Source organism: Peromyscus maniculatus, chromosome 16 (genome assembly GCF_049852395.1).
Source record: "Peromyscus maniculatus bairdii isolate BWxNUB_F1_BW_parent chromosome 16, HU_Pman_BW_mat_3.1, whole genome shotgun sequence".
Classification (NCBI taxonomy): domain Eukaryota; kingdom Metazoa; phylum Chordata; class Mammalia; order Rodentia; family Cricetidae; genus Peromyscus; species Peromyscus maniculatus.
The window spans coordinates 29,272,937-29,288,956 of record NC_134867.1 but is presented as its reverse complement, the minus strand read 5'-3'; the positions used below and the strand labels follow the sequence as shown (position 1 = coordinate 29,288,956).

At 42.9% G+C, this 16,020-nt stretch overlaps 1 protein-coding gene across 7 annotated transcripts in view; it reads right to left on the bottom strand.

Moving 5' to 3' along the window:
• Tpd52l1 (TPD52 like 1) overlaps positions 1-16,020 on the bottom strand; it is a 110,067-nt gene that overhangs the window by 12,730 nt on the left and 81,317 nt on the right. For all 7 annotated transcript variants that reach the window (XM_015999744.3, XM_006981256.4, XM_006981255.4 and 4 more), the window contains exons 3-4: positions 13,411-13,559; positions 1,659-1,760 (exon numbers count right to left, since the gene is read on the bottom strand). In XM_015999744.3, the coding sequence (XP_015855230.1) occupies positions 1,659-1,760; positions 13,411-13,559 (251 nt within the window). The remainder of the gene's footprint in view (positions 1-1,658; positions 1,761-13,410; positions 13,560-16,020) is intronic.

The window sequence follows — 16,020 nt, the reverse complement described above, 5'->3', positions numbered from 1 at the left end:
ATATGGACTCATAAAGATGGAGGGAAGCTACCTGGCAGTGCTGTGTGAGGTCCTAGTGTTCAAGAGAAAACTGTCAGCTGTCACATTTGTAGAAGACGAACTTTATACACAGGGGAAAATATATTTTCTCAAGTAAAATGGGCAGAAGGGTCCTTCTTGGGTAAGGAATTATTTTTTAAATAGATAGTTTAGTGCTACTGATATGATTGAAAACTTGACCTATGATGAAATTAGCAGTAACTAATAATATAAAAACCACATGCCGCCCCTGAAGGCTTTCAATGTCTTTTGATAATGTGGTATTAATAAAAAGGAAGATAAAACAATGCAGAGTATTCATGTACATATCTGTAATTAATTCTTTCCACAAGAATGCCTACTTAAAATGGTTCATGAGTACGAGGCATAATCCAGTAACTTATGATGTAAGAAACTAAATACAAAGACATGAATATTTGTTTCTAGCTATCAAAGCTTCAGAGAAATAACAGTTTAAGAAATCTATGACCTCAATGTACACATAGTTTTTGAAAAGAAGAAACTTAAAACTTGGCAACTTAAAATTAATTTGGTTTCTAAGAGAAAAATGAAATTAATTTCTAAAGAAAGATCTCCTAAGCCACATCAGCCAAATTAAAAATAAATTGACAGGCATTTAAACAATACAAATATGACAGTAATAACAATGAGAAACATTTCCCTCACATACAATATAAAAAAATAAAAATATCCTATCTTCATGTCCTCCCTGGTCTCTGTGAACTATGGATGACTCTAATGTGGAGGACACTTCAAGGGTTTGCTGCTGCTGTATACTATACGATAATCCAGTTATTAAACATGAAGGTGTGTAAGTTGTTAAGATATGTCAATATACTGGTAAAGTAAAGAAAGAAAACTACCAGAAGTATAGGCCAAATAGTATCATTTTAAAATATAAAATATACCAGACGGTTGGATACAAACATGTAACCTAGAATAATTTATCAGAGCAGATGCCCCTGAATAATTTCCTATATCAATTTAAATTGAGATATGTGATGCTTAATATTCATTGCCAACAGATTAGATTCAGGATCACTATGGAAACATGTCTCTGGATGGGTCTGTCTGTAAGGCTGCTTTCAGACAGGCTAAACTGGAAGGAAGATTCCCTAGCCCGTGGGGTGGGGTCCAGGATGGAGAGGAGAGTGCCAGCATTCACCTCTCTCTGCTTCCTGACTAGGGGTACAAGGTGACCAAGCTCTGTTGCCATGACTCCCAGGCCAGGATGGACTCTATCCTCAAAGGATGGAGCAAAATGGATTCTTCCAGAAGTGGGTTTTGTCAGATAGAATGTCACGGCCAAGAGGAAGGTTAATGAATAAAAACAGCCAGGCTCTTTGTGTTCTGGAATGTTCTGAAGCCACTTCTCATACGCTCTGCCTTCTGCTTTTACTGGTGGAGAGGGTAAGGCTGGGGATGGGCTTCTAAACTGAGCTTCAAACAGACAATATCCCAACGTGAAAATTTATCTGTCACCAATCAATGTCATTTTTACCCACTAAAGAAAGAAAAAGAACACCCTACCAATACACAATGCCTTTGGTGGAGTTCCTGTGTTTGTTTGTTTGTTTGTTTTTTGTTTTTTGTTTCTTTGTTTTAATCTTCTGACTTACCTCATATCTCCAAACTTCTTGCTGATGGCTGTTCCCACGTTACTGAAAGCTGCTGTGGCCTTCTGCCCTGCGTGGCTCAGGGTTTCATGTGTTTTCTTGTACCTAGAAATAAAAGAGAACCATGGGAAGTGTCAGAAAACAGTCCAAGAATGGAGTTGTTCAAGGGGAGTCCTGAGGGCTTGTGGGAAAACTCCAAGAAAATGAGACAAGAGTCTTGTGACCTCAGTTTCTTCCAAACACAGAACTGTTCTTGGAGTGTGTTGTCATGTTCTTCCCAGGTGTAGCGGACAGGGGTGAGTTTACTTCAGCTGTTGTTTATTCAGGTGCCTCTATGGAAAACACATTTCTGTCATGTGTGACTTGTCCTTGTGATTGAATACCTTACTCCTGTGATCTTTCGTAACCCTCAGAGTGTAAATCATATGATGTTCTGCATAAAGTTGGCTATTGCGTGAGGCTTTAGTCCGCCTCCTCTTTAGGCCCAGCTCTCCTAGGTTTACGATGCCAACTAGGGTGGTGAACAGTAAGCCATGAAGGAGGCTAGAAAGACAAGGAGAATGAAAGGGATGTGAGAAGTGACAGGAGCCCTTCATCCTGGAGTCTGGTTGGTGTCTCATGCCAGCTTGGAGCCCAAAATTCTATCACCATTGACAAAATTTGTTGTGAAGGTTGCTACATAGAGACAATCTTCCTTTCAGATGCTGGTATTTCAAACAAAAATGTTAAAACAGCAACAAACCACACTTCAGACCTTTGAGTTTAACTGTCTTCCTTTCCTAGCTGTGAACCTATAAATTTCTAAAATGTTTCATGAAAAAAATCCATTAACTTGGGGTTTATTTATGTCTCTGAAGAACAGATTGTATATGAGCAAGCCCTGGCTGGTGACAGACAGGTCATACAGTGAATGAGAAGTGAGAGAGAGGTGAGAAGACAGAAGAGAAGACCCACCAGAAAAATCTAATGTTTTTCTCTGCAGAAGTCTGAAAACAGCATATTCAAAGCATAATTTTACTTTGTACATTTTTACACAAGACTTTATGTTTTAATTATGGAAAATTATGACCATGTGAAGCCACGGAGTGCCAAGTGGTTTATACATGATATAAAATATTGAAATACAACTTGCTGCTAATAATGAGGCAGTTACCATAGCACTAAATGTAAACGATTAGGAATAAAAATGGCAATCCTTATCACAAGATTTCAGAGCTCTCTGATCACCAAAGGGCATGCGCTGAGGTTCTTCAGAACAAACCAATACTCAACAGAATCCAAAAACAATATACTGAACACTAAATTGACTGGGCTCAACAGCATTTAAATGTAATGCCTTTGGCCTTCAAAATCAGAGTGTTGGGGCTGTAGAGATGGCTCAGTGGGCGGTAAGAGCATGTACTGCTCTTGTAGAGGATCCAATCAGGCAGCACCCACATCAGGCTGCTCACAACCACCGAGAACTCCAGTTCTATGCCTACACACACACACACACACACACACACACTCATGCATGCACACATGCATGCACACAAATTGAAAATAAATATTAAAAAAGAAAATTATGAAAACGAGGACATATATTTACAAACAATCAAGAAATAAATCTGGCATTCCTATCCAGTTACATTTCTAGGATGCTGATGGAGTTTTCACAAAGCAGTAATGGGGTTATGAAACCAGATCTATAAAAAGTACGTTCAAACACAGAATGGGGGCATTGTGGAGGTAAGGAAAGCACCACATACACGGATATAAAACATGTTCATGCACTATGATTAAGATTTCGTTAGCTTTATTCTAGAACTCTCCCTACTACTACTGATATCACAATTCTGAAAGAAAAAAAAAGTCAAACAGTTTTTCCTATGCAAAATGTCTCAGGCACAATGGCAAGGAAACAATCCAATGGATGGGGGACCGGCACTAGCTTTGACCTCATCTTTTTTCCTCCATATCCAATCCATCAAGAAACCTTCCAGATTCATTTCCATTTTCATGGCAGAACTAGAGCCTGGCAATTCTCCCACCGTCTCTACTGCTTCTTCCTTCATTGGGCGCCATCCCTCACCTGGGCTCTTGCAACATTTTCCTATCTTATCTTCCCATTCCTGCGTTTCTCTCCCTACACTGTCTTTTCAACACAACAGGCAGAAAACGTCCTTAAAACATCAAGCCAAATGTGTCTCTTTTCTGCACACACCCTTCACCAACTTCTCATTTCGCATACAGAGAAATCCAAGGTCCATATGCACTGACCTTCCATAGCTTTATATAACCTGGTCCCTCAGGCTGACCACCCCACCCTCTGCCTCTTCCTTGTTCACCCTGTTTCAGCCACCCTGGGTGCGTTACTGATCCCTGAAGATGCCAGGCCCCATCCAACCTGGGGACTCTATTCTAACTGTTCTGCTTTGTGATACCCATCACATTTGGCAACATTTGGTTAGGTTAATGTCAGTGCCCTACCTTGGAGGGTTAAAAAGCCTACGCTCTGAGGAAGACTAGAAGGCACCTTTCTCGGTCCAATAGGGCCAGAGCTTCTTGGAGCCTTGGCCATGTGAATGCCAGCATTAAAAAGTTAAGCAATAGGTAGAAGGAGGTCACAGAAAGCGAGGTAAAGGCAGTCATGGAAGTCTGAGCGAAGAATGTCTCCTCGGCAGCCACCCAGCACTGACTCAAGTGGCCTGAAAGACACTCCAAAGGAAACAGGAAGAGAACGGGGCAGCTACTGTGATCTTCACAGGAGGCTGAGCTGGGCTACTAGAAAATTCCTTCTGATGTCAGTCTGGCGCTGCTTTGGCAGTTTCTTGCAATTAGCCTGCATATTCACTCCTACTGTAAGATGGTCTATGTAGTTCAACACTAAGTGTTGAGAAGACTTTGAGTTTTGAGATAAGAGCTCTTTTTGAACACACGTGTGACATTTTGAATTGGATGACTGAATTTAAAACTGGCTAGGAATGAGGTCGGATTGTAAGCAGTAAGTGTTACATTGTTTTAAAGGCACTTCCCAAAATGGGAGGGAGGTACACACAAGGATCTGTTGACTTTTGTGTTAGTGAAACTTATGTGTTACCAATGAAAAATGCATCTCTATTTACACTTCCAAATTCATTGTCACGGTACAGCCTTATGCATGGCTCAATGCGGGATTAAGGATGCCAGGGCTCCTTAATTCTGAGAAATCACCCATAAATCCATTTTGTTCTTTGGTTTGTTTTTCTCGAGTGTATGTGTGATGCTGAGAACTGAATTTGGGGCTCTGAGCCGTTAATGTTAAATTGGAAGGCCATTAGAATAGAGTCCCTTCGATTGCACATGATAAATGGAGGCATGGAAAAGTGCTGTGGCTCCATGGTGACAGACCTGGTGCCTCCCTTCCCCCATAATGTCCTGTCGCCTTGGAGATGACACTGAGGTGAGTCGGGTCAGCCTTCTATAGCTCCAGTTTCATGGAGAGAAATGATAACATCGTATTTTAAGAATTTTAAGATGTGTGAGAAACCCTGTCTCAAAGAGGAACAAGGCCCGAGGAACACCCACCTGAGCTTGTCTTCTGGCCTCCATGCACATGTAAACACATGCGTAAGCAACCGCACACACAAATACACACACACACACACACACACACACACACACACACACACTCAGAATTCTAAGGTTTTTGTGTGTGTGTTTCTTTTTCTGCCTCTTCATTAGGCAAACTGTTTCTTAAGAACAGTTAGTAGTCATTTTGCATGATGCTTAGAATCAATAACCAAAAAAGATCTCAAGGGGTAGGCAGTGAGAGGGAGTTATATGTGGGAAGTGATTACCAACACCATAGCAACCAAGGGCCTAGGAGAAGTAGGTCATTGAACTCAGAGTACTTAGAGGCTCCAAGGAACACCACTTAAAGCACTGCCTACGTGAAGGGTACCTCAGGGGTTGTACATTGTCCACACCCTGTTGTTCTATGTGGAGTCCTGGTTGAACTTGATCTTAATTGTACCTAGATGCTGGGAGCCCGAGCCCTGAAAATGGCACTCCTGTCAGGCCACTGATTCCCCCCCTCCCAACTACCCCCAAAAGTATGTCTGCACTTTACTCTTTTTAAAATCTAATTTTATCATTATTTTATAGGCATATAGTGGTGTGTGTGTGTGTGTGTGTGTGTGTGTGTGTGTGTGTGTGTGTGTGCACTTATGTGCCACAGTATGCACGTGGAGGTCAGACAACAGCCAGCTACTCTCAGGAACTGTTCTCTCCTGGTACCTTGTTGAGGTAGGGTCTCTCTTACTGACCCCGGAGCTCTGTGTGCTGCTAGCCAGCTAGCCCAGGAGCTTCCAGGAGATTTCCCTGTCTCTGCCTCCCATATCTCTATGGAAGTGGGTGCTGCGATTGCAGATGTGAGCCGCCAGCACTTCAGGATTTTTGTGGACTCCAGACATCAAACTCGGTAGGTCATCAGGATTGTATGGCAAGCACTTGTATCCTTGAGCTATCTCACCAACCCACGCTTTACTTTTCTTAGGCCGTGGAGCCAGGCCTGGGTTGTACTGTTGATAGTTAAAATTGCTTTTCAACCATAGCATTTAAAACTACCTTTAATAATAGTCAAATAATGAAAGGTAAATACTAATCTGACTGGTTAGGCAAACTTGCAACTCAAATACAAAACTACATGCAGCATTTTAGAAAATGAAATCCTCTTATATATAGCATCTATAATTTTAGCATCTGTTTATCTGTCTGCCTGGGAATTATGCTGCCGATTGTACCCAGGAGCTCACACATGCTAAGCACACTTTCTACCGCTGGGTTACACCTCTAGCTCACACATGCTAAGCACACTTTCTACCGCTGGGTTACAGCTCTAGCCACTAGCAGATCTCATTTTAAACCAAAGATGGTTTACACCATCGGACCTCACATAACTGATAAAGCAGGGTAACCATAATGTTTTCTTTAGGTGATGGTGACAGTGTGCTTGCTGTCACTTGTGCATTCGGTGGCAGACGTCTTGAGAGTCCAAGCTACAGGAGGTTTCTGTTCATGCTTCTCCTGGTCCTACCACCTCCTGCACAACTCTTTCAGAATACCTTTCTGTTGTGTTGTGATTAGAGCTGGTGGCCATCTCTGGGACCTGCCTGCACCATCCTGAGGTTTGGGAACACATTTTGTTTAGCATCGCTGTATCTCAGGGCCTCAATCAGCTAAAGCAAGATCCACAGATCGATGAGAAGCAGGAAATGGTTTTCAGTTCCATTTCTTGACTTGAGCTGCTGGAGTTTCCAGTGTGACGTTTCCAATGCTGAACAACTGTGGCCTGAAGGTGGTGAGGGAGAGGGTCAGCCTCAATGTGGTAAAGCAGGTTCCAGCCGAGGACAGGGATGAGCCCTTGCAGATAAGAGCCAAAAGCTACCTAACAAGTGACTAGTGCTTTGCAAAAGCTTAGCTCTGACAGTAACAGCGCCTACCAGGTGTATGGATTCACCCAAGATCCCTCACTGGCAGGTTTTGTTTTTGTTTTGTTTTACATGAGTAAACTTCCTGTTTTTAAATTGCAGTTAACAGGAAAGTAGCCTTTACTTATTACCAGTTGAGCTTGGTTGGAGGTTAAGCACTTAATAGGCAGGGGAGCTGTTTGGCCAGTACATAGACCATCTTCTGTAGATCTCTGTGGGGGTCTTCCTCTCCAAGCCAAAAGAAAGAATTCTACTGAATTTTTGCAGGAATTCCCTTGATAGTTCCCATACAGCACAGGATTTACAATTGTATATGGCAGTGCATGATTTGGACTTAAGCATTTTCTACATATAACTAGAAGAAAGAACTGAAACATCAACTGTGTTTACAAGATATTTCACAACATGAATATATGTCCCCTAGGAAAAGATTTAAAAGAGTGCATTTCCTTAACAATTACATTTCAACATCTCATCAAGGACATACATACAAAACCATTTAGGGTCATTTTCTTCCAAAGACACCCTAAATATGTTATTAAAATATAAATGTACCACTTCTCTCTGGAGAAAAGAATCTACTTTCCAGTTTGGGTAATATAATAGAATCCCAAAGGTAAAGAAAACTAACTGCATGGGAGATAGGGTGTGCACAACTTTTATATTAGGTCTTTATTTGTTACTGATACTTGAATGCAGCAAAACTACAAAGCACTCCTCACAAAGAGAGAGAATTATTATTTGGACCAGGGTGACCTGGAAAACGAGCCCACCAGCAAAGAGCAAATAAATCATAAACTGAACCTCACTTTTCAAGCACTGTGAAGTCTTTGAAATGCTGCAAGTGGGGTTGTATTTTTCCTTATCTATAGCATAGTTATTGAGCTTTTCAACAAAAGATGGAGGAGTTTAACTTCCTTTAAAAAACAAAACAAAATTCCTACCCTCTGTGGCACAATGCACAGAGGTCTGTAAGTGGGAGAATGTCATGGGTTCACAGAGCAGAACACTGAATACATAAACAAGTGTACTGGCTCTAAGTCACCCACCTGCACCCTGCCTCCTTGAGGGCACCCATCTGCACCCTGCCTCCTTGAGGGCACCCATCTGCACCCTGCCTCCTTGAGGGCACTCATCTGCACTCTGCCTCCTTGAGGGCACCCATCTGTACTCTGCCTCCTTGAGGCCTAAAAGACAATAAAAGAAGTCTAGGCATGAACAAAATGGAGAAGCACCAGAGCAGCAGCAGCAACAACAACAACAACAACAACAACAACAACACACACACACACACACACACACACACACACACACACACCCTTGTCCTGCTTCTGTATCCCTCAGCTATTTCTATAAAGGAACCAATTTGAGTCCATTATGTAATTCTTCTTCCTCATTGGGTCCTATGGCAATGTGAATCCTATTGCTGAAGAAAATATGCCAAGATCTTTCATTAGCATACCATAGATTTTATTATAAATCAAACTAAATAGGTCATGATTGCCTAATCATCATGCAAAGTATCACCTCTGGGAATCACACACATTCTCTGAAAGCTGGAATTCTCTTCAGTGCTTTGAAGTCTAATTCTTCCCAGCTACATTGCCACAGCCTATCATTCTCTCTTATTCACATTTCTATCCTATAGGACACAGAATGTGTTCTAGAATGAGAGTCGTGAACACTGACTGATAGAGTGGGATTTAATTAATTTACAGGGAAATGGTTTTGTTATCTCTCCTTCCAACATAGGATTAATAAGCTCCCTTCCCTACTTTCCCTCAGTAGCCAAGGAAATAGGGGTAGGGGAAGACTCTCCTGAAATTATATGGTTGATAAATTTCTCTCTCACTCCTCACTGGTAAGGAACTGGCTCTTCTCTACTAAGGATAGTTCTATTTCATTCCTAAAGGTTACTGAGACCACAGTTATTGGACTTATTTATCTCCAAGTCCAATCCTACAGCTTTCAATGATATCCATGGATGAATGACTCACACACACACACACACACACACACACACACACACACACACACACACACGTGCATGCCTGCACCTCTGCCTTTAACTTTTCTCAAGCTGTCCTCCCAGTCTGACATTTCCTTATGGGGTAGTTCAGACACGATCGAAACAGGTCACTGAGTGTAAGCACTGCCTCTGTGTCTCAGTCCTCCTGACGACAGTGGAAAGTCACCACAAGCTAGCAAGGCACCTGGCACCATCTGCATACAAGATTTAACTCATCAAATCATCACTCGCTATCACATTGGTACTGACACAGTCTCATTCCCTGTCTACACAGACTCCAGGCTGTTACAACTTCAGCCCAGGAGAGTCGCAGCCACGTTCGACTGACCTGGAAGCAAACAGAACCGATACTGCGTAGTGCAAGCATCCGCGTGAGTCACATTCCATCACATGCTCCCTTCCTCATCGACCTCCACACTATTGGGGCTCCTTGTCAGACTGACCTCCAAATCCTTCCCTTGCTCTCCATGACTCTCGCTTACAATAGTCTCATAAATGATTTTCCAACCCCCACCCACAGCCCTCCACAATCTATTACATAATCTAATGGAAATGATCCATACATGTGCGTCAGCCCAGGCCATTTCCTGCTCCAAACTTTCCAGTAGCATCTAGAGCCCTTGGCACTGAATTCTCCCTTGCCCCTAGAGGCCCCAGTGCCTGCGCTCTTACCTCAGCACACCACATACAGTCTAGACCTTCTTAAGAGACGTCTTTTGGCTCCTGAAAGCTTCAAAGCTAATTCAGGCCTCAGAGTCTTTGCATCAACTTTTTCTCAACCTGAAAGTTCTTCTCTAGATCATTTAACCCTGGATCTTTCCAGTCTTTCCAGTCCCTGCTGTAATCAGGCTCTAGAACAAGTTTGTCCTGCCTGGGACTCGATCCCAGCAGCCTCAACCCTCTCCTTCGAGTCTCTTACTGGCAGCAACTCATCCTCACAGCACATCCTGGTAAGTCCTCCCTGGCAGTTAGCGCCTCACTGGTTTATTTCATTTCTTGTTTCTTGCTTGTTCCCTTTCCACAGAAAGGTAGGCAGGCACCTTGTCAATCCCATTATCCTGAGGTCTCGATTAGCCTGGAGGTAATAAGGGCCTCATAGTAGACATTCACTAGCACCTGTTGGATAAATGACTGGGTAGGACCCTTTCGTGGCTTTCTACTCCCTGCAGCGACAGGTAACTCTATTAAGGGACATGCCTGCCCCCATCCCAAGCCAAGCCCACTACCTGGATGCTCTCCTCAGGAGTAGACCCTTCTCTCCTGCTGCTCCATCCCCAGTACGTGTCACTCTCGAAAGGCACCACCTGTCTCTCTTGGACTGATTCCATTCTGAGGACTCCTTGGAAACCCTGCTTCCGTCCTGCTCATGCTCCCACTGTGCCCTGTGTTTATCATTCGTGAACAAACTAAACAAACCTCTTATCCAACAAGAAGTCTTTTTTGTTTTTGTTTTTGTTTTTCAAGACAGGGTTTCTCTGTGTAGCTTTGTGCCTTTCCTGGAACTCACTTGGTAGTCCAGGCTGGCCTTGAACTCACAGAGATCCGTCTGGCTCTGCCTCCCGAGTGCTGAGATTAAAGCCAACAAGAAGTCTTACACCAAGTAAAACTGCTTGGCTACACCAATTTGTTTTTCAGACATGAAAAACCAGAGACGACCCATTCTTCCCTGTATGGCTAGGTTCTTGGAACCTGCCTGCTGGGATTCCACATTCCAGGATACACAGGCCTCTCCTTTTCCTGCCCCCATTACCACTTGCCACCCTGGACACACCCCACAGAGCTATGCCCTCTCCTTCCTCCCCATCTGCAGCCCCAGATTACTCTGCTCACATTGGGGTATCTAATTCCTGAAGTGATTAGAGAGGCCAGATGAAGCAACCCTTCCTATTCCCCTGCTCCAGAGGGAAGTTTAAATCAGTATGATTTGAAGCCCGGAGACCCAAATTCAGTGCAGAGGGAACCAGACCCAGGGAACTAGAGGGTGTTCAGCCACACACTTTCAGGGCAATTCATTGGTTATTGGTTCTGAAAGGGCAAAGACGTAATAAGCCCAGACTATTGAGAGATAAACTTATTTAATATAGTGCCTAATAGTCCACTGTCCTTTCCTGGAGGTCGTTCATATGGTGGTGTTGCAAAACTTATTTTAAGTTGATGCGCACAAGTGTGTGGTATATAACTCTTTCTGCAGAGTTATACACCACATCATCTCTCATCATCTGACGAGGGGAGGTTGGTCAGTAGTCTCTGGAGAGGAGCTTCAAAGACCCCTGACTCCATGCTGTCTTCCTCTAGGATATATCCTAGCTAGAGGAAGCGTTGGGCACGTGCACATAGAAACCTGGAGGGCAGATGAGCCACCTCACAGGAGAAGAGAAACAACGGTTCACACGGAATTGAAGGCAGCTATGCTGGGAAGCCTCAGGCTCCTTTAGGTACCGCTCCTCACACAAAGGGCATCCTCCACAGCACACAAAGGCCTTAGACACTGGGGCTTAAGAACCAGCAGGTGAAATTAGCATCTCACAAAAATGGAAATAATTGCTGTCAATCATTGGTGGTACTTCTTATTGCCAGGCACTAAGCCCAGGGGCAAAGAACTGCAAAGATTCTCACATAGGTACTAGACACAGGTGAAGACAAGATCTTTACATCCTAATGAATGAAGCAGGAAAGAAATGCATAACTCAAAGGCAAAAGAATTCTTTTTTTTTGTTTTTGTTTTTTCAAGACAGGGTTTCTCTGTGTAGCTTTGGAGCCTGTCCTGCAACTCACTCTGAAACCAGGCTGGCCTCGAACTCACAGAGATCTGCCTGCCTCTGTCTACCGAGTGCTGGGATTAAATAAGGGTCCTTAGGAGACAATTTCTTTGGCCCCTAAAGATGTACCAACACTTTCAGTCACACACTCTAGCACTTCACCACATGCCCATCTGTTTATCGTCACTTCTGTGTTGTGCACGGATGAAGGACACTCATCTCAAACAGAACTGGACATTGGCAATAGTGAACTCTGTCTGAGGCCTACACACCCCTTGTTCCAGGAAACAGCTAACTTCAAAACATGGCCCTGCCCTGATGCTGGCCAAAGATGCCTGAATGCCAGGAGTCCTTCTTCAGGTGGGCTCGCTGAAGCTGGTTGGATGTGAGAGGGTTGCCAGAGGGACTACCAGACAACTCCAACTTTACTACTATCCCATCTCGATGCCAAGTCTCCTGGCCTTTCCATCCCATGATAACTGACAATCACCAAGGTTACAGGATCAGAAGAGACACCAGAGGGAAAAGAAGCAGCATCCAGTTTCCTGGGAAGCTAGGCCCATTCCCAGAAGACATGAGATACCGACCTACTCCAGGCAGAATGCCTAACATCAATAAATCTGACAGCAAATGTTGGAAAGGGTGTGAAGAGACAAGGATCTGATTCGGTCCTGGTGAGGTACAAATTAACAGAGTCATTGTGGAAATCAGTTTTGAGAGTTTCCAAATATTAAAAATAGAACTACCATATGACTCAGCTACTTCACTCCTGGACATATCCAGAGAATTCAATAACCTATCATAAAGATATGTGCACCTCTATGTTTATTGCTGTTTTATTTACTATTGCAAAGAGTTGGAATCAACCTGTGTCCACCAACAGATAATCGAATAATGAAAATCTACTATGTATATACATGTATATATGTATAAACATATATATGTGTGTGTATGCATGTATATGTATATATGCCTGTATATATAGTGGGTATGTACATATATTTACATGTATACACATAGTGAATTTTCAGTGGATAGACAGATAGTTATAGATTAGATACAGATATAGTGGAATATTATTTAGCTCAAAAAGAAATATAATCACAAAATTTGTAGGAAAATGGATGGACTTAGAATGTATAATATTGAGGTCACACAATCTCTGAAATAAAAATACTCATGATCTCCCTCAAATGCATAATCTACCCAAAACCAAATGTTACAGTGTTAGAAAACGAACCCAGGTTTTTCTGTATTTAGGCATGCACTCTACCAGCTGGGCTACATCCTGAGATCCTGGAATTAAGAGTTTCTAATCAACACAGGCTCATTGCAGGAAGTTCCTTTTTAGTTGGCTTTACAAGCAATATACTTAATTACCACTCCTATCTCTTTACTTTGCTCCCAAAGAAAACACCTTCTTCATATCTACAAACACCAAATCCACCTTGTAGGAAAGACCAGAGAGGAAGCCCAGCAGAGCGGCGGGACTTCCGGAAGCTCTGCGATCTACTCACGCAGTTGTGGTCTGCATGTCGTGCCAGCTTCGGCTGAAGTTCTGCTTCAACTCGTTCATCAGGTTCATGCCGAGTTTCTGTTTGATCTCGACGAGGTGCCTTTCTTTGGCCGACAAAACTTGCCGTAGCGTTGTAATTTCGTCTTCTAGCTAGGGTGGGAGAAAGAATGGCGGGATGAGACATCACAGCAGATGCTTCGGTGGAGGACCCGGACCCTGTTAGTGGCCTCCCGCGGCCGGCCCCCAAACTTAACTATGCAAACGACAGTCCACTCTCCGGAAACTGACACTGGATACAGGATGCTTAGGTTTAGTGATTCCCAGAGTACTCAGTTTCCCTTCTAAAAGATTCAGATTGAGCACCAAGAGAATAAAAATCACCTGTAAGTCTACAAGAAAATAGATATTTTTTTTTCCATATGCCTGTGAGTGTAATCATGCCAAGGCTTGTAAGCAGAGTCAGAAGATAATTTGTAGGAGTCGGTTCTCTCCTACCGTGTGGGTCCTGGCAGCTGGGGTCCCGTGGTCACCTGGCAGCAAGTTCCCTTAGTGCCTGAACCATTTCACTGCCCAATACTTAACGTTTTTTTTTAAAAGAAAGATTGATTTTGTAATTGATTCTGTAATGCCCACATTAGTTAACAAAACCGCGTCTTTCCACGTGTTACTAGTTAATGTTTGCTTATTCTTGTCAGCCGCACGTATCTGTATTAGGATAGAAATAAATTTGACCAATATAGTGCTTTTTAAAAAAGGGAGGAACAAGGAGGTGAGAATCCATGTGAGAAAGGAATTTGGGTTCTCTTTAGCAATTTATTGACATGGAGCTGACACACAATAAATGACACGTATCTTAAATATGCAATTTATAAGCATATATATAAGCGTATATATTACACGGATATACATCTATGTAATCTATGTGTATATGTATATGCACATACATATGTGTATACATATGTATCCATGCAGCCATACTATCATTAGCACCTGAAAAATATATATTACCTCCTAGCCATGCTTTGTAATTTTCTCTCCCTAATTCTTCCCTGCCCCCCTAACTCTTGCCCCACTAGGCAACTACTGAGATTCCTTCTTTCACTCAGGTTGAGTTTGCAGTTTCAAGAGTGTTGTATAATTCTGTCATACCTTGTATATTTGTTTTGCTTGGCCTCGCTCACTTAGCACAGTTATTTGTGATTGACCCATGTTGCTGCATTAGCGGTGGCTCCTTCCCTTTGCACTGCAGAGCACTCCTCTATGGGGAGGTTTGCCAGTTGTTAAGGAGCATTTGGATTTAGCTAATACAAATAAAACCACTATCACAGGCTACCTCCAAGGCTGTGTATGGAGGACATATTTCTTCTTCCCACCATGCTCCATACAAGTAGATCACCATGAAACTGTTTTTGCAAGTTAATTTCTAGCTAAGTAACTGCATAAAATACTCAGAGTTTGGGGTACTGCAATATCCTCTAAAACAAATTTAAACTTCCTGAAGTCTGATTTAACTGTGTGTCATACTTCATATTACAGCTATGTGGATCTCTCTGGTATTAATGCTTAATTTCCCATCTCTGCTTCCGAGAAGCACAACCATTCATGCTTTTCTTCAACAAATTAAGTAAAACCATCGTGAGAACACCCTCAGTACTCCACGTGTACAGAGGTAACAGAAGTCTTCCTGTTTCCTGAGAGTTTTGAGTGTGGTGATATTTTACTTGTGCACACCAATAAAGCTTATCTGAGGATCAGAAGGAAAAGCAAGCCACTATATTAAACCAAAAAGTCAGGCAGTGGTAGCACACGCCTTTAATCCTAGCACTCGGGAGACAGAGATTCATTGGGATCTCTGTGAGTTCAAGGCCACACTAGGAACAGAGATAGGTGTGGTGGCACATGCCTTTAATTCCCAGCACTAGATAACCACAGAGGTCTGGAAGTCTATACAGACAGGAAGTGACAGAGCTGGGCGGAAAGAGGAAGTGGTATAGCTAGGCAGAGAGAGGAAGTGAGATGGCAGGGCACAGAAAGGTATATAAGGTATGAGTGTACAGGAAGTAGCTCTCTCTTTGGCTGGAGATTTCCTAGCGGTAAGAACATGGCTGGCTTCTTTCTGCTTCTCTGATCTCTCAGTTTTCACCCCGATATCTGGCTCCGGGTTTTTTTTATTAATAAGACCATTTAGCAATTCATCTTACATCTGAGTTTTTTAAAATGGGGAGCTATGTCTCATTTCCACTCAAAGTATCACTTTACTTCTGGCCACAACCTGTGCGTAGTTCTGCCTGGCACCTTGCAAACACGCTCCTTGGGTCACTAGGGAGCAAGCTGCTGAAGAACAGCGACTGCCTTTGAAACAAGGAGTGTCTTCTGTGGCGTAAGGAAGACTTTTCCCTGTGCTGAACAGAAGGAATCAGGTTGTGATTTTTCTTCTATTTTGGCCACGGTGAGGATTGAACCCACAGCCTCACACTTGATAAACATGTTCTCTGAACTGCTTCCTCCATGTTAAGCCCCACAACACAGATAACTACTTCAGGAAAAAAGGCACAAGCAGATGAGAACCATCGTAAATAGCACATTATGAAAGAGCAATGTCTTAGGGTTT